The sequence below is a fragment of the Passer montanus genome, unplaced genomic scaffold (genome assembly GCF_014805655.1).
Source record: "Passer montanus isolate IOZ18808 unplaced genomic scaffold, ASM1480565v1 scaffold78, whole genome shotgun sequence".
Lineage (NCBI taxonomy): Eukaryota > Metazoa > Chordata > Aves > Passeriformes > Passeridae > Passer > Passer montanus.
In genome coordinates this window covers 1,948,647-1,968,007 of record NW_024373034.1, presented here as the reverse complement: position 1 = coordinate 1,968,007, position 19,361 = coordinate 1,948,647, and the positions used below count along the sequence as shown (strand labels likewise).

At 40.1% G+C, this 19,361-nt stretch overlaps 1 protein-coding gene across 4 annotated transcripts in view; it reads right to left on the bottom strand.

Annotated features, from left to right (window-relative positions):
- The window catches only part of FAM135B (family with sequence similarity 135 member B), a 192,900-nt gene that overhangs the window by 46,899 nt on the left and 126,640 nt on the right, over positions 1–19,361 (bottom strand). For all 4 annotated transcript variants that reach the window (XM_039731506.1, XM_039731505.1, XM_039731508.1 and 1 more), the window contains exons 5-7: positions 15,857–15,927; positions 13,775–13,948; positions 2,794–2,920 (exon numbers count right to left, since the gene is read on the bottom strand). In XM_039731506.1, the coding sequence (XP_039587440.1) occupies positions 2,794–2,920; positions 13,775–13,948; positions 15,857–15,927 (372 nt within the window). The remainder of the gene's footprint in view (positions 1–2,793; positions 2,921–13,774; positions 13,949–15,856; positions 15,928–19,361) is intronic.

The following is a 19,361-nucleotide window of genomic DNA, read 5'->3' as shown; positions in this document are numbered from 1 at the left end:
GGTAGCAGTGTGCTAAAGCCAGGTCTTGGTAGAGCAATTTCCTTTTGGTATTTCATAGTTCATCTGCTAGGATAATAATAATTGTATTGGCTCTGACTGGGATGGAGTTAACTTTCCCCATGGCATCCCTCCCAGCGCTGTGCTGGGCATTGGTGGCTGCAGAGGTGTTGGTGGCACTGCACTGCTTTGGCTCCTGCTGCCTCAGGTTTTAGCTTTTATATTTTTCATATTCTGTACTGCTTCAGGGTGTAGTTCTGAGGTTCATATTAAGGGATAGTTAGCTCTCTTCACAGAGCAGGTAGACAAAAAAATTCTTCTCTAGCTGGGGACCAAATAATACAAATTTCAGGCCCAAGAGCCTGCAGGGTAGCAGTGTGCTAAAGCCAGGTCTTGGTAGAGCAATTTCCTTTTGGTATTTCATAGTTCATCTGCTAGGATAATAATAATTGTATTGGCTCTGACTGGGATGGAGTTAACTTTCCCCATGGCAGCCCTCCCAGCGCTGTGCTGGGCATTGGTGGCTGCAGAGGTGTTGGTGGCATTGCACTGCTTTGGCTCCTGCTGAGCATGATGCCTCAGGTTTTAGCTTTTATATTTTTCTTATTCTGTACTGCTTCAGGGTGTAGTTCTGAGCTTCATATTAAGGGATAGTTAGCTCTCTTCACAGAGCAGGTAGACAAAAAAATTCTTCTCTAGCTGGGGACCAAATAATACAAATTTCAGGCCCAAGAGCATAAACAAGAGTGAACTGAAGAGAGAAAAACAGGAAGAATGGGACTTCATAAGCTACAGTTATAACTGGACAATTAACTCCAATATGCTAATGGACCAGAACTTATAAAAGTGAGGGACGTTGTGACTGGTCATCCATTTTTTGTGACCATTTTGGGTTCATCTTAGGTGTAGCCCTGGCTGGGCTCTTGTGCTGCCCAAGGTGTATCCATGAAGACCTTTTAATAAATCCCTGTTTTATTTTCTTACACTGTTTGGTCTCTATTCTAGATCAGCCTTCACAAGGCATCATGCACCAGCACTGTCTCCAATATTCCCCCATCAACAGGGTTGGAATGGGCAAGATCCCACTTGGGAGGGGAGGGGACACAGCCAGTCAGCTGACCCAAACTAGCCAAAGGGATATTCCATATCATAGAATGTGTAATAAATAGGCTGAGCAATAAAAGCTGAGGAAAAGAAGGAGAAAGGGGAGAATCTGTTAAAATGTTTGTGTTCCAGAGAAATCACTTCACGCCCTGAAGCCCCACTTCCCAAGAAGTGACTGGACATCAGCTGCTGATGGGAAGGAAAGAATTAATCATTTGTTTTTCTTTGCTTCTACACATGGCCTTGGTTTTGCTTCATTAAACTGACTCTACCCACAGTTTTTCTCTATTGCACCCTGTCCTGTTGAGGAGGGGAATGACAGAATGGCTTGGTGAGCACCTGTCTTCAAGTTAAGGTCAACTCACAATTATCCTGACATTAAAAAAAAATTAGTCTACAGAGATAGGTAGAAGATAGAGTTTTCAGCTAAGGAAGAAAATTGGGAAGGAAACAAGGGTAGGTTTTTTTTGTTTGGTTGGTTTTTTTGTTTGTTTGTTTTTTGTTTGGTTTTTTTTGTGGTGGTTTTTTTTTGTTGTTTGTTTTTTGGTTTTTGGTTTTTTTCTAATTACAACGGACCAAGATTTTTCCATGGAGACTAAAAGCAAAAATGGGAGTGCGGAGCTTTCCATTTCTCTTATTTCAACAGAGACTTGTCCAGAGGATAATGAAAATAGGCACCACTCTCCAAAGAAGATTCTTTCTGATGTGATGAGATTGGCCTAAAGTACAAACAGTTATTTAAATGTCTGTGATATGACTGCATACCAGAGAGGCAGAGGTTGAGGTCAGTTTGTTTGCCAAAAGCATACACTGCCCCAGTGTTTGGGATAGCAGCCTCGGGCCAAACATTCTCTCAGCCCTTATTAATTCCCTGGTAGTTCCTCTGCACCAAGTGCTCTAGGCTTGCATATTTTTAATATTTATACAGAAAAGCTTTGACAGAAAAGGTTGAGGGAAGCTGAGGGCAGCATGTTAATCAGAATCCTTGAATCAAAGTTTCTTAATAGGTTAATGGTTACAATATTCTGGGGTGAGTTTCCAGAGCTGAGGAAACATTTTTGACCAAAAAAACCAACAAAAATACCCAAAAAACCCAAACCAGCCTTTAAAAAACATAAAAAAGAAATTAGAAAAATATCAACAAAAAATAAATTCATCATTTTAAAACAACCAACTTTCTTTTAAAAATTGCACAAAGAGCTTCCTTTTTACCTGTGGTAAGTAGCAAGATCAAAGACACACAATAACTGTGGGACCTGCATTGTGTGTAACACCCTGTCACCAACACACACAATACTCTGGACACAAAACTTTCTTTCACAGCATCCTTAGTAATGACTCATGTCCTCTGACTGCATACACAAGAACTGAAAGTCAGGACCTTTTCCTGAATAATTAATTTCACCTTACAGCAGACACCTGGTCAGGTGAATCCTGTCTTGAAAGTGTCACTGTCCATGAGGGGTATGTATATCCCTACATCTTGAACCATGAAATGGTTCATGCAGGTGGGGACTGAACACCCAGGAATTATGTAGCCCCGTGCCAGGTGGCTCATGCAGAAATGTTTGAAGGGTTGTTCATCCAAAAAATCCCTCTACAGGAAATATAAAACCATGACATGCTCTCCACAGACAATGTGGACTGTGTGTGATGGAATTGAAGTAAGATATCATTTGTCATCCTCCTTACCTCAGAAGAAGTGGGTTTGCAGTAGCCAGCTCCAAACACCAGATTTTCTAATGACATACTGGACTGGTCTGGTCCCGCCTCCAGGTTGCCTTTACCAAGCCATGAACCTTTCCCTGGACGAGCAAAACTAGAAAGAGAAAAATTGAAAAGAAAAAAATAATCAGAGGAGCATTTTTAGAGAAGAATCATTGTTCTCCCAGTATTATTTCCTTGCTTAGAAAAGAGTTACAATTTTGATGAGTTGTGCTTTTGTTTATTTCAAGTTGCACTGTAAATTAATGTTTTCCTTGAAAATTATCCTTGTCTAGTGTGTAGTAGCTCAAGCAATGTGAATGAAGTTTGTTTTCTAGGCATTCAGTCGAGTGGTTTGTGTGTTATCTCTAACTCACTCCCTTCTCTGCTATCTTACAGATATTTTTCCAGCATAACATCTCACCAACACAACCTTTCCATCTATCCACATGGATCACATTCTTATGCAACCTCTCATCAGCTTGCACCTTGATTGGATGCAACATCTTTCTCTCTGGCTTTAACCACATCACCCTTCCTCTTTGAGTTGTGCATGATCTCTCCTAACTACCAATATCTTTTCTAGCTCATCCCAAACTTATTCTTATAGATTGGAAGTTTGGTTGCCACTTCGCACTCTCCCATGGCATTAGCTTTCAGCACCAAAAGGATAAGACTTCAGCCAAAGAAAATTATTTTTTCTGGGTGCAATGTGATTTCACTGTTATCCAAATTCTTCATCAAAGAACTGACAGAATGTAAGTTGTTTTATTCTCAGTGCTGACTATTGTGGTTAGTGCTCCCTTCTGGCTATATTTGTACATTTGCTATTGAAGACCAAGAACCCATTAAGGGTGGAATAACCTGTCTAGAGTTTACTCAGCATCAAGCCCACGAGAGAATTGATGCACAGCCAGGGCTCATACTTTGGATTAATGTGAGCAGTACTTAGACCCCAGTTAATGATGTGGGCTGCCTTTATATTCATTGGAGAGGAATTGGCATTTCCAGCATGAGTCATCTTTTGCTGAAGAGTGATATCAAACAGATCAGAGGAATTCTACCCTCCAAGTATTTAATTCTAATTGTGGACTGTAGAGAGAGGGTGGATGACTGTCTCATCAACAACTGGAGATGAGATAACCATACTGTTAGTCCCTCTGATAACACATGCTGTACACAAACTTCATCAAGATTTCAAGAGGGAAATCAATCTACTTGTGGGGAATTCAATGAGTCAAATTACCAACTGTGATCACTAAAGTGCAATGAAAGTAACCAAAAGGGTTCTTAACAAACATGCAGGCAGAGGTGGAACTGAAATAATGAACTGTAGAGAAAAGGGGGAAACACATTTGCTGTTTGTACCAAGTGCAGAGGTAATGCCACTGGCTTTGTGCTACAGCTTCCTGACTGGGATCACCATCCACAGGTATCCGATGCCCATCCAAGCATCCCAAATCCTATTGTAAACAGGAGACCTGGTCTTCTTGAAAGGATAAAAGCTTCCAAGATGGAGAACACAAAAAACATCTTAAAAACATAATGTGCCAGAACTAGAAGCCACAGGGAAGTGCCACTCCTGCTGCAATGCCTTTCCAATCCGAGGTTATTCCTCTATGTAGGTATGTATCATGTGGCCACATCAGCTCAGATAAAACTAATGAATTGATATCTACACCAGATTCAGTTTTTAAGGACAGGTGAAAGTGCTGAGTGCTGTACAGAAACACACAGAAAACAAAGAATCATAGAATCACAGAACAGCCTGAGATGGAAAGGATCCACAAGAATCACCAAAATCCAACTCTTAACCCTGCACAGGACAGCCCCAAGAAACACACCATGTGGCTGAGAGCATTGCCCAAATGCTTCTTGAACTCTGGAAGGATTCATATTAAAGATACAAACAAACAAACAAAAATAGCCATAAAAAGGTGAAGTTCTGGTGTGAAACAGTTTTGCAACATTGGAAAAAGAATCTCAAGCAAAATTACAAATTGGACCAGTTTCAGAAGGTTAAACACAAATCCCTGTCTTGTCTGTAGGACAAAACTTCAGATTGTTATAGATAAATACTGGCAAAAAAATAATTCCATAAGAAGTAGGATGGGGTAGAACAAATCAGCAAATATCTATTCTTACTTATCTATATTTTAATTTATGTTATCAAAGCAATTTCCAGCTGTTTGTTTCTAAGCAGCATGAAGTCTTTCCATGTATTTCCTACATGCACCATTTAAGATAAAAGCAATAAATAAATAACAAATAAATAAAGCTATTTCCAACAGACAAAAGCAATACACTGCTCTGAATAATTTCAGCTGTTATTGAATGATGTTGTCGGCTGTGGTCTGCTGGAAAGGCTCAAGAAACCAAAATAAAAAATGAATGCTCTGGTATCAGAGAGAGAAGCTTAAACAAATGGTCTGTGCACATGAAAAGCTCCTCATTTGAATATGAGCAAAGCTTTCAAAGGTTTAACGGGAAAGAAGAGCACTTTTTAATGCCTTTTTTATTTATCTTTTGCTTTTACAGCAGAAAAGGGTTTTTAATCTGTTGGTTTTATGGAAATTGATTTCACATAGCACTGTAAAACAAAAACCTTTTTTTGGGAAACATGCCAAAACATCATCAGTCTGCTGAGGGAAAGTTTAAGTGGAAGGCTTACAAACTGCTGAGTCCCTCTAATGTTGTCTGAAGTACATTATGATGGAAAAAAAAAATTATTAGCAATAACAGGTTCATTTGCTACATCAATTATTTTTTCGCTGTATTTATTTCTTCTAATTATTTCTGCAAACCTGATCAATTGTATCAATCATGAACCTTGGTTACTTGTATGTCCATTTTGACTATCTATTTAATAGCACTGATTTAATATCAACATTTAGATCCTTATCCAGTATGATAACCTCAGCTTTTAATTGGAATCAGGATAAAAAAGGTCAAAAGAGGTAACATGTGTGTGTGCCCAAGAGGATTAAAGTGTGTGCAGGAATATGAATATTCTCAGTGAAATGTTTTATGGGTTCTTTTTGAGCTGGCATTTTGATGACCTTATCCATGAGACCATGAGTGGCCCAGGTAACCTGGCACAGGTTACCACGAGAATTTGTAGATATTTGTAGATAGGAAGTTTTTAAGTCCAGGTTGGATGGGGCCCTGAGCAGCCTGGTCCAGTGGAAGGTGTCCCTGTCCATGGCAGGGAACAAGATGATCTTTAAGGTCCCTTCAAACCCAAACCATTCTATAATTCTATCATTTTATGCCCTTATCCTTCAAAGGAGTCTCCCAATTATTACAGCAGTCATCTGTGGACACACAGTACAGTAAACTGCCTTGAAAAGTCAAATTTTTTTTCCCTTCTTTACAGCCTGCAAAATCCAGCAATCAAAATTTAAGACCTTTCTGACTCAAAGGTTGTATTCAAGCAATTATTTCCAGCAGTCATGGTTACCTTCCATGAATTTGTGCCCATGACTTTGTGATTTATCCTTTTGGCCCCTGTAACATCTTTTGAAATGAATTGCTCATTGTAATAAGTGCTGAACTTTCTGGTTCTTTTGAACTTGCTATTGCAGAATTCAATGTGGTAACACTAGGTTCTCGTATAGCACAAAATATTAAATTATCATTCCCTGTTTTTTTTCTCTTCTATGGACAATTATCTTACATATAAATGAAATGACAGTTTCTGAGCATAAGAAATTGAAAGGCCTTGATAAATGTTAACTCAGATGTGTTATTGAAGTAAATTTAAAAAATTACTTTAGGGTAGTTTAATAGAAAACCATGTTCTCTTTCAGATTCACCTTCCCAAAAAGAAATACTTTTCTTTCATTTTTAGTTGTTTGGTTTTTTTTGGTTTTTTTTTTTGGGGGGGGAGGGTTTGTTTGTTTGTTTTTGTGATTTTTTTGTTTGTTTGTTTGGGGGGGGTTGTTGGTTTTTGTTTTTTTTTTTAGCAGAGAAGGGTTTAGTTGTTTTGAATTTTTGAAACAATTTTTTTCATGAAGCAAAGTTTTCAGCAGAATGGGGGGAAAAAATGGGATCTGATTCTTGCTTGGGGAAAAAACCTGTCTTGCACTATATGAAATTATCAAACTGTAAAAAAACCCAAACAACCTCCATACACACACAGTCATTACATTTCTAATGACAAGAAATTTCAGTCTTGTGAGTAAAATAGGAGTGAAAACTAAAGAAATGAACTTGTATCCCGTTTAGACCAGATCCTTGGAAAAACCACTTCTTTATATCTCAGTCCCTTATACATAAAATATTACTGATTTAAAATTTGAAAATATAAGTCAGTTCCATAGAAATAGCACAACTCAGAATTAAACCCTCACAGTCCCCACTGCCATCTATTTGCCTTTCACCAGTAACTTCTTTTTCCCACAGACAGGAAAGCTGTAGTGACAACACTAATTTCCCTCACTGTTTTAACTCAAAACTTTAATACAGCTTTTGGCAAATTCCTACTGGTACATGGCCAGAGGGTACATGGGTGATCTGTTATTTTTTTTAAGAATAATCTGGATGTTTACGGATTGTGTTCCTCTAGACATGGTCCTCTCTTACCCAAGGAGTTTCACTAAGGTTATAATCAATAAAACATTCTGAGCTTTTTGGGTAAAACTGATAAGGTTTATTAAAATTAAATTTTAATGAAAATACATATCTCTCCTTAGATACCAAACAGAGTCAAGGGGGAATCTGGTTTGAAATCTTTAATTTTGATTTTGACTGCTGGAAAATGCTGGCTCATTTGTCCTGAACTTAACCTTAGTTGCTATAAAACTTGAAAGCAGATAAAGCCATGTGGTGATATTTAATTTACTTTTGAGTGGGATTTTTCTTTTTAAATTTGACTCAGAAATTGTCATGTTTTTCTTATGTGATTTCTCAGCTGGCAGCACAGGAGAATGGCAGCCAAAGTGAAGTTTTATCTTTGCGGATATGAAACAAACTACGAAATAAAAGAAAATTCAAAGGAAAAATCATCCAGTTATAGGTGAGTTCCTAGAGGAAAATAATATAAACCAGTATGATTCTAATAAACATACTATGGAAGGAATAGCTCCTAACTGCATAAAAATTCCATTTTCTTTCTACAGAATAGTTTATTTGCAAACAGGGTTGAGAGGGAGAATAAGTGAAGAACTTTAGTCCCCAGTATAATATTTTTACAGTTTCAAACACAAGCTGCCCATAGGTAGGAGTCAGCAACACTTCCAGCTGTAGGAGAATGGACCTGTATAATCTGTACCCAGATTCAAGGTACACAAGGCAGCACAGTGTGTGCATCATTTACAGATGGATCAGTTGTGCTTTTGAGGAACAGGAGGATGCCTGGAAGTAAACAAATGTAGGTGAGATAAAATTGCTCAAGAAGGGCCAGGCTTGGCCTAACTCCTCAGTGCAGTGAAGCAGAGAACAAGATCAGGGCTAGATCAGAAATCTTTAAATACACTGTGTCCCTCTGATTCTGTTTCCTCTTCCAGAAAGAACAAGGTAAAGGCACTGAAAAAATGAGTATCTGTGTCTTGGTTGCTCCACCAACAAAATTTACACTATATTATTTCCCCATGTCAGATTCCACCAAGATTTCTTGGTTTTCCACAGTGATTTGGAGATGAGCAATTAAGAATTCAATGTTAACAAGTAAAATCCTGAAAGCCTACTTTGTTTTTTTCACATAAACTTATGTATGGAATTGGGGAAAAGAATAGAAAATTCAGGAGAATCCAGAAAGCTGGGAAAAATAAACCCCTTTCATGTGTAAGCAAGAGGAAACAGGTTTGCCAGCTGCCCATGGCAAAGAATCTGCTTATCTGCAGCAATTTCAAGACTGGCTTTTTTTAATTTCCTTGGTGGTTTGGGTTTTTATTTTTTGGGAAGCAGTGAAGAGCTCTCTAAAGTTAATGAGCCATGTTTCTTGTGTTTGCCTCCTAAGTGAGTCCAGTGTAAGGCACAGTGCTTGCAGCATGCCTGAGACTACACATACCACATTTTCCTTTGGGGAAAAAGTGAAATATTTCTTGAATTCTGAGTTATGCTGGAGCAAAGTGTCTTTCCTAACAGCTGCAGCTGGTTAATGAGCACTGGCTGCACTTACAGCCCTGGCTAGTGACAGGGAGCTAAGGGAGAAATCAGTGCCTCGGGCCAGAAACCAAACTCATCCATAAAAATGAGAAAACTTGAGTCCAAAGCCCCCACGCCTCCTCCTCCTCACCTTCCTCTTACAAGTGGATCTTAGGTAAGAGAATGGAAGGTATTTCGGTGTTTAAGGAGGCCAGTGCTTCAGCAGGGGAGCAGACTTAAGCTTGAACATTGTTCCCTTTTTTTGGTTATCTTTTTACAGGCTCACCTGCTCATCTCCCGTCACCCTGGGTAAAATGAGGTTGCCAGAGGCAAACCCTCAACTTTTCAAAGAAAACTGCCTCTTGTGTAATATTAGGATGGGGAATCCAGCTCCTGCTGTGGGTTCTGCTCTATTTCTCTAAAAGTCTGAAACACTACCCCATGATCTGCAGGTGCCAGAAGCACTCAGTGCAGACACCACAGCCAGCACAGCAGCTGCCACTGCTCTGCCACAGCTCCAGCCCTGGTATCACAGTGTCCTGCTGTGCCTTGTCAAAGGGTTTGGGTTTAGGGAAAGACACATGTGAGGGCAGAAGCGTTTCAGGTCAAGACAACAGCTATCACAGGCGCTGAGCCCTACATGGCAATTCTCCCCTATTATTCCACTTCTGCCTGGAAAGAAAAGTCTTGAACTTGGTCCCTGACAGTCCAGCTTCCTGAGCCACTCCTGGGGTGCTTTTCAGAGAAGTCAAAGATATCTAAGGATGAGAGAAAGAGTTTTTAATCAAGCTCTGGCCCAGTGCTCAGCAAGAACAAGTCAAACTAAGCAGTCCCTTCTCTGCTGCAGAGAGATGCAGCTGCCCAAGGAGCAGAGATGACGCAATCCAAGCACCAAAGCATCACACCATGCCTGTAGTCATCCCACAGGTACAGCAAATACGATTGCTCTGGAGATAAGTGGGCCCACAAGACCCTCATGAGATCCAAGTGTCACCCCTGAGCTTGGATATTCCCAGGTGAGTGTACAGACTGAGATTCATTGAGAGGAGCCCTGCAAAGAAGAACTCGAGGGTTCTGGTGGATGGAAAACTGAAGAGAGGCCAACAATGTGCAGCTCAGAAAGCCAACCACATCCTGGGCTGTAGTGTCACCCCTGAGCTTGGATATTCCCAGGTGAGTGTACAGACTGAGACTCATTGAGTGGAGCCCTGCAAATAAGAATTTGAAGGTTCTGGTCGATGGGCTGCATCCAAAGCTCCATGAGCAGCAGGTGAAGGGAGGGGATTCTGACCCTTCTGCCCTGCCCTTGTGAGACCTCACCTGCAGGGCTGCATCCAGCTCTGGCATCCCCAGCACAGGACATTGTGGGATAGTGTGGACCTCTCAGATCAGGCCCAGAGGAGGCCATAAAAGTGGCCAGAGGGCTGGAACATCTCTCCTCTGAGGACAGGCTGAGAGAGCTGGGGTTGTTCAGCCTTGAGATGAAAAGGCTTTTTTATAAGCTACCCTTAGGTACTAATGTCACCCTGGAGGGACATTAGTACCTAAGGGTAGCTTATAAAAAAGGAGAGAGATGTCTGACAAGGGGATGTACTGATAGGACAAGGGGAAATGGCTAAATACTGAAAAAAACATGCATTTCAGATTTTAGGATGAATTTTTTTTTTTTACTGTGAGGGTGGTGAGGCCCTGGCACAGGTTGCCCAGAGAAGCTGTGGATGCCTCATCCCTGGAAATGTCCCAGGCCAGATTGAATGGGACTTGGAGCATCCTGGGATAGTGGAAGGTGTCCCTGCCCATGGAAGGGGAGTTGGAAGTAAAATATCTTTAAGGCCCCTTCCAACCCAAACCATTCTATGATTCTGTGCTAACAAAGCTGGAGAGGAGTTCACTCAAAGTCTGCCTCACCACCTTCCTACTCAGCCTCTCACTTTCTCAGTAAATCCACAAAACCATTAGCAGTTGCCATGAACTTGGACTCTATCAAATAGCTCTGCTACACTTTTTAGAAAAGCTGAATTACAAAATTTGTATCCAGAAGCCTGCAAAAGATCCCAGACATGTGAATTTCACTCATTCTCAGGCTGGTAAAAGGTGAGGGCTTCAAAGTCTCAAACCTAATGTAATATTTATTATATCAGAATTTTTAACCAGGACAAATATCAATATCAAAATGTTCACTTGTTAAAGAAGCAGGGGGTAATGGAGGCACCCTGGAAAAGTTTTCCCAGCAGGAGCTGTTTGTGAGTATACATTACCCTGAAGGGAAAGGCCTGGATTGGTCTTGCTGATTTTCCTCTTTAAACACAAACAACATGGAAAAACTTGAACAAGAGCATCTAATGTGTCATCAGAGCTGACAAAATATAAAAAGCTGAGTCCACATGGCATGTATGAGCTGATAGATGTGCTTCACACAAAGTGGTGTTGCAGGAAAACTTCAATACAGCAGTAAATTTCAATTTTACACAATTATTTTCAGGGTAGGTCTCGAACTGTTGCAGTTTTCCATATGGGTCTGCAGATATGTGTAGGAATAATGTGTATATACACACAAGGTATATAGCATGATAGGGCAGTTCAAGGTAGCAAATGATACCACAGTGAAACACTGTTGGATTTTTTTTTCCTTCATAATGTAATCATTCCCATCCTTGGATGTGTTCCAGGCCAGCCTGGATGGGGCTTTGAACAGCCTGGTCTAGTGGGAGGAGTGTCAGGAGGGCTGGAACTAACTGATCTTTAAGGTCCTTTCCAATCCAATCCATTTCATGATTGTATGATTTGGGCTTTATTTTTTCTATAATGTGATTTAAAAAAAAAATACTATATAGTCATTCAGGGAACTAACTGATCTTTAAGGTCCTTTCCAACCCAATCCATTCTGTGGTTGTATGATTTGGGGTTTATTTTTTCTATAATGTGATTTTTAAAAAAATACTATATAGTCATTCAGCTGCTATTGTGTTATGAAATAAAAATATGATTGTATGCTTAATTTTTTTATGCTCCTAATATACTCCAGTGATAAATTATGAAATGCAAAGTCCTGAGTGGTGGGAAACCCAAATAAGTTTTAATTAGCTGGTTTTGTTTTAGAGTGCTTAGAAGTGCCATTTATTTTACATTACTGTCTTCTTTCTGATTTATATATAGAGAATGCATGACGTAAAAACTCTTTGGGTTTGGAATATTTATCAAGAAGAAGATAAATCCTTGCTATCACACTTTAAAATGATTTTATGGGCTTAAGCAAATGAGACTGTATATTGTGTTGCCAAAAACCTTCATTCCACCACATTAAGTAAATAGATTGTTTACTTCACAAATGTCCACAAAATAGTAGTACTTTAAAAGCTATAATAATCTGACTATGGAACAGTTGCTCATCATGTGATTTATGCCTAATACCAGTAACAAGGCTGTGCAACCCCATTCATTAGAGGATAACACAGAGCTGAAAACAGTCATTAAGCCTCTTAAGCTATTGTTCTTTCATCCTTTCCTGTAGGAGAACAATGAGCAAATTATCTGATCAAAACTCTCTGGTTAGAAGTAGTCTCTTAGAATCTAATTCACTCTTTAAGAAGTCACCAGACAGAAAATCAGAGATACAGCAGTTACCTGTATCACATCAGCAGAACACAGACATGTCAGTCTGATCTGCTGGTATGAGACACATCCCTGTCACTTCTCACAGAATCATTCAGCCTTAGAATGGTTTGGTTTGGAAGGAAGCTTAAAGGTTATCTTGTTTCAACCTTCCTGCCATGGGCAGGGACACCATCCCCTAGACCAGGCTGATCAAAACCCCATCCAATTTGACCTTGAACACTTTCAGGGATGGGGCATCCACAACTTCTCAACTTCTCACAATCTCAGGCTCAGCCTCTTACAATCCCAATTCATTCTGTGGCATCATGTTCAAGCAATGCCTTTACACTAATGGACAACTGAAACAAAGAAGAATTTAGTCAAAACACCAAACCTGAGGAAAACAAACTCTACAGATTCATCTTTCCTTTCTCACACTGTGCTGTTCGTTCAGTATTTGACAACATTAAGATTTCTTGGTCATTACAGAAAAAAAGACCTTGCTGGAGTTAAGGTAAACTGAACAAATCTGAATGCTGCATTTTGCTTCAAAGCCAAAGGAGTTCCCTCCCTCCCAGCCCTCTCCATCTCATGCACTGACACGATTGGGCTCTAAGTAAATTGCCAGAAAGACCTTTGCTTCCCTTCACCTGCTCTAAATATCAGAGAATATTGACCTCCAGCTCTGTTTTACTTGAAGGAGTTCTGAATTATTTTCTTGTCATTATGAATCAGATAACATAAACCACACCTAGACCCCATGGCAGCTGGCATTATAGTGCTGCATCAGATGAAGCTGCAAAGGAAAATCCAGTGGAGCCTTAGCCAGCACTGACTCCTGCATGCCTCCTCCTAACCACTTTATGAATTATGCTCATGCACAGAGGCCATGGATGAGTCCAGCTGTCCTGAATGCTTTACAAATCATCAGAGAGGAAAAACGTAAATGCTTTTAGTTGCTGTTAGGATAAAGAGGAAAAACAACCAAGGAAAACACAATTTGCATTTTCCCCATTGCAGGTGGAGAATAGAGAGCAAGGCTAACCCAAATTCTTAACCTCTTTCCCAAAATTTTGTTATTTTTTGACCAGACCCCCAGTGTCTTACCAAGGGAAGAGGCCTGTCAGAGTTTGTTTCTAAACCCCAATCTCCAGCCTCTCAGCCCTAGACCAAAAAACCTTTAAATTAAATTATCCTCTCTGCTTCTCCCATCCAATGGGCAAACTGCAAGAGAAAACTCAGCAGAGGAAGCTCCTCTGCCTTCCCACTAACATCCTGTGCCCCTTACCTGATCAGAGGCTGGTGCAGAGCCACCAGGGAGGCGTGCACCGTGACGGAGACCACGGAGAGGTGGAAGTAGTCGAACATGACGGGAACGTGGTGGTGCAGCCCTCTGCGGGGGTGGAAGTGCAGGCACAGAGTGCGGCTGCTGATCATGGGGATGGCTGGCACATCCCTCAGCCTGCAAGGGAAAGGGGTGTATGAAATGGGTCAGGGGAAGGCTGAGCTGGCACATCCTGTAACGTGCTACAGGCAGCAGACAGAGGCGGCTTGAGGTGAAATTTTATCCCTCCCCATCTTCGTAAGTGTTAACGTAACCAAAGAGCATCTTGTGCTGTGCTTGTGCCAAACATAAATATTAATACTAATGTAGATATGATTAATATAAATAGAAATACAAAAACATAAAGAACATATGCAGAGTTATATATGAATATACAGTATACAAGAAGAACAGATTTGACACAGTTCTGGTTTTCCCTGGTGATTGCCCTTGATGTCCAGCTATGCACTAGTAGGCACATCAAGATCTGAACAGCAGAAGCAAATGTATTTAGCAAACTGTTCAGTTTTTTTGAGTGTTCATAGATGGGACACCATACTGCTTGTGTTCTTCTGTGTAAGAACAAGCAGCTCAGGCAATCTGTGAGAGTTAGAAGCAGTCCTGTGTCAGACACAGCTGAAAATATTCAGAGTACCTTTCCTGTTTGTCGATCTGAAAAAAAACTTTTTGGAAGAGGCCAAAATTCAAAAGAGAAATTGAAGTAACTGCAGAGAAACAGTACAAGATGGGTTAACTTCTCTGGGTTTTGGGTTGGCTTTTTTTCTTGCCTTTTTTTTTTCAGTAAACAAAAGTCAAAACTTTTAATTTAAAGTTTGTTTATAACTATTCTAGTATGCAGAACAACTATCCTAGTATGCAGTCAACCACATGACATCCGAGTCATCTACAGGACAGGAGACTGAGCTGTAAACCTGAAGGATGCCTAAACAAATCCTCCTAATGCAAGTGAAACCTCTAAAGAGGAATTATTTTAAGGCATTAAAGATACTTCTGAAACCAATTGTGTCCCAGAGCTCAGAAAACCTAGGAATAGATGGTTGAGTGGTGCATGGTTAGTTCCAAGAAATGTTTCAATGATATTTGCAGAATATAATTTTCTAAAAATCACTACTTTTGTTTATAATAAATCACACTAATCTTTCAGGTGATAACAGAAATTAGGTGTAGGGGCTAGAGCACAATTCCATAGCCTAAATGTTTCAGTTCTTTCTATTTTTGGCTGTAACTTAATGTTTGCTTTTTCTCTCTTCAAGACCTACAAGCACTTGATAGTCAAATTCCCCCAGCTTGAGAGAACAAGTTTTCTCTTTTTGTATCTTGAAGATAACAGAAATATGTTCTTGAAATTTGTTTGTGTGCTCTGTGGGTATGAACAAAATCCCACGGGGACAGTCTCAGCATGAAACACAGCTCAGATGATTTCTCTACACCCCCTCCCACTCCCTATAAATGCGACTCAAGTCACTGGAACCCTTTTCCCTGTTTCCCTGAGGCTCAAAAACATCTGGGATCACACTTTCCGCTATGTCTCAGGAAGGGATGCTACTCCCCCTTCACCTAAGATTACAGAATCAAATTCAGTTAGAAGAAATCAAATTCAATAGGAAAACTACTTCCTCCTAAAATGCAGAGGCTATTTTCTAAATAGAGGAAAAGTGCTTAGAGTGCTTAGCATGTTCATAATTCCTGTCTTCAGCCAGAAAATATTTCATTGCCTCCTGAGATAAATGTATTCCTGAGCCACAGACCCTGACCACATGAAGGTCAGTGATGATATTCCCTTTAACAGCAGCAGAGATAAACCAACACTTAAAACCTTTGAGAAACTTACACTTCTAGGAGAAAAAAATGTTCTCCCTTTAAGCACTTCAAATACAGAGAGAAGAAACAGGAAAACTTCACCACTGAGGCAAATGGAAGCCTTATCAAAGGTCTCTTTTTTAAAAAAAGGACTCATTTCATCAAAGTAATTTTCCAGTTGAACAGACCCCTACATTAGCAATTGAGCTTTAAATCAGCACTTACTGTTGGTCACTATCAGTAAAGTGCAGGTCCAGCTTGAGCTGAAAATCTGCCTCATTTAATGCATCTTCCACCTGCAAAAAGAGAGAGACAAGGTTACCTTTGTAAACTGGCACCTACAACACAGAAGGCAAAGGTGGGTGGGTTTGTCTGATAAGAACAAAGGCAAAACCACACAGCAACAGCAGCATGACAGCACAGAGGCAGAAAGAAACAAATGTGACAGTGAGTCGAGGTAATTGCTGAAGGAGTCAGAGGGAACCAGAGCAGTCAGAGGTGTTATCTGCCAGCAGGTGCCATGGCATGTCAAAAAAATCACTCCAGACAAGAGGAACCAGAGAGCATCAAGCTCTGCGTTTGTTGGATCCTTGCTCTTGCACACTGAAAGCCAGAAGAGCGTTTCTGAGGCTGCTCTGCCTCACTGGGTGAGCCTTTATTTGGGTTATCAGCTGAAAAAAAACAAGGACCAGGTTTTCCTGGATGAGAAACAGCCACAAATCTCTGTGGTTACTTACCTGTAACTAATAGAAATTTCAAATTTTACAGCTTAAATCATTCAGAAATGGCTCAAATAATTCTGGAAATTTCTGATCACTCATGATTGATCTTTGAGTTTATGGCTCAGCAAACCAAGGCTTTCCTGCCCCATGGTCACTCTTTCAGGCCCTTAGCAGATTCATGGAGGTAGTTTGTCATTGAGTCTTGTGTAGACCATTTTCTTTCCAAAACTCAAAAGCCTTGGTTGTTTTAAAAACTAAAACAGAAGTTTAACTTGTTACATGGCTGAGTGTGTCCGCATGTGGAAGTATTCTGCTCACCAAAACTAGTGAAGAAATCCTGTGTGATGGTACTTCCATTCTAACTCATCTAACAGGTCCCCCCAGTAAAATTATCCATCTTTTATTGTCAATAAAATAGTCTTATTGGATTTTTGGAGACAGTGCTAGAGCTAGTAGTTCATTATCCTCACCGGAAAAGAAATAAATTGGATAACACATCCCAGCTTGGCACAGCTGTAATCAATGGAAATAAATAAATTAGAATAGAAGAGGATTAAGCTGTCCAGCACTTTCTTATTCACTCCTTTGAAATGTCAATTCTTCCCCAAGAAAAACAGGTTTAATAGAATAAAAAAAATAATTTCTAACAGCCTAAAAGGACATATGAACAAAAAAGATTTACACATTTTATAACCAAAATAGTTATTTTGTGTGAATGTAAACATCCTTTATAGCACAACAGAACACAACAGGAGGTGCACAGAAATAAATGTGGAAAATTGAAATTATTCACTGGAGGTGTGATATTATAAATACAATCCTTTTTTTTGCCACAGAAAGGTGAGATGTATGGGTTCTGCCTTCTGTCAGTGGCAAGCAGCAAGCAGACAGAGAGTGACCTGCTCCATCCTGAGCTACCCACTGGAGAGAAGGACAGTTAATTTCTGTCTGTGCCTGTCTCTTTCCATTGACAATATGTGGAGCTTAGAGAAATATCTTGGTCTAGATACATTTGCATTTCAGATGGCTTCAAACAGGCAGGATGAACTCTGCTTTCCAAATGTGATCTTAACAACAGAGCAGAGACTACACTAAAAATGCACTGAAGGCAACATCAGAGCCATCTATCCTGCTCTGACAGATAGGATTCATAAAATAAATAACATAAACCATGTTTAGCCAGGTTTTCCAAAGGTGAAACTTCATCAACAATGTGAAATCTTTTCCTGTTGCAGTAAGAACATTGAGAGTCAAGGATTGGTTGTGCTTTGAAGAAATTCTGAAAGATGTTAAATTTCATTCCTTCTGAAGTAATATGGTATTTCTTCTAGCACGGCCACAGGCATAGAGATGTGACGGGAAAATTCCCACTTCAATATACTGAAAATGTGCTTTCTCTTTTGTGATTGTCTCAAAATATGTTGAGATGCCTTTCATTAAATACCTATGTCTTTCATTAAGAAAAAGAACCCAAAAATAACACCAAAAAAAAAAAAACCACCCCACCTTTTTCCTTTTTAATGCGTTGCTATCACTAAAAATCAGTTGCTGGCAGTGGTAAAAAAATAATCATTACTGAAGCTACATTCTGAATTTAAACTAGGAATGCAGTATAGTGCTTCAGACAAAGCAAACCTCCTCCTCCTCCAAATAAACAGGATGAAATTTTGAGTCTGTGCCCAGCACTGCTGAGCACCTGCAACAGGCACTGAGATCTGAGTCTGTGCTCCAAACAAGTTCAGTAGCTGGTGACACTCACCGGAAACACCTCGAGGCAGTGAGCAGATGTCTGAGAGACCAAGAGATACTCCTCACTGGAGTCATCAGTAAACTGCATAAATTAGATATTTTTAATCCCAAAACTGTATTGAAACCAGACTGATCAGAATAGTGCAAAACCCCTGTATTAGGCTGGAAATAGGAGCATTTTATTCCTATCTGTTAAGAGGTGGGGCAGTTATTTTCTGTTAATTGGGCAGTTTTCTTTATCTGTTCCACAACCAATCCTCCCTCCATGAGATATCAGCTGCTAATGGCCAGTGAGTGTCCCTGCATGGCTGATAAAATTCCACCATCCCACTGGGAGAAGCTCTGCCCAGGGGGAGGAGCCAAGCATTCCTACCTGGATATAATCTGAGTTTGGAACACCACAGCAGCCTTTTCCCACTGCAATCCCAGAGAAGCAGCTTTCTTCTCTGCTGCATTCCCAGAGGAAGAGCAGGCCCATCTACATCACCCCTGGAGCTTCAGAGGAAAACTCCACCCTTGTCCAGGATCCCTGCTCCAGCAGAACCACACTTGTCACTGCAGGAGGGCTGCAGCCACCATGGAATGGGACTGCTGCCACCACCCTGACCCACAGCTCTCAGGTCATATTCTGACTTTGTCAATAGGGATTGGGGTTTTTTTGTACTATTACATTTTTAAAATTTTTTTTAGTTTTTAGTTTTCCTAGTAAAGAACTGTTATTTCTATTCCCATATCTTTGCATGAGAGCCTTTTAATTTCAAAATCATAATAATTCAGAGGGAGGGTGTTTCCATTTTCCATTTCAGGAGAGGCTCCTATCTTCCTTAGGCAGACACCAGCCTTTTCAAACCAAGACAACCCCACACAAAACTGATCAAAGTTCCCACTACAGAGGTAATGTTTTCTTTTTTCCCTCCCTAATATTTAACCATTTAGCCAGAATGTCAAACTGAATGATCTGGATGTCCCAGATCACTTAAATTTCTCTGGAAAATACAGAATCTAATATACTGTCTTATTCCAGCTTGCCTCACTCTGTTCTCTCCCTGCTACTAAACTTTCTCTGAACAGGGCCAGCAAAGAAGAAGCCAGACCAGTTATCTATTCTACTGCAGGATGAAAAAGGCAAAGCTTCTTCTCTAAAAAAAAAAAATAAAGCAAAAGCTTATGAAAATAAATTAGAGTTCTTTGTAGCAATAAATTCTGCCCCAGCCCTGCAATACTGTTTCCTTTAAATTCAAAAAATGCTGTATGCTGGG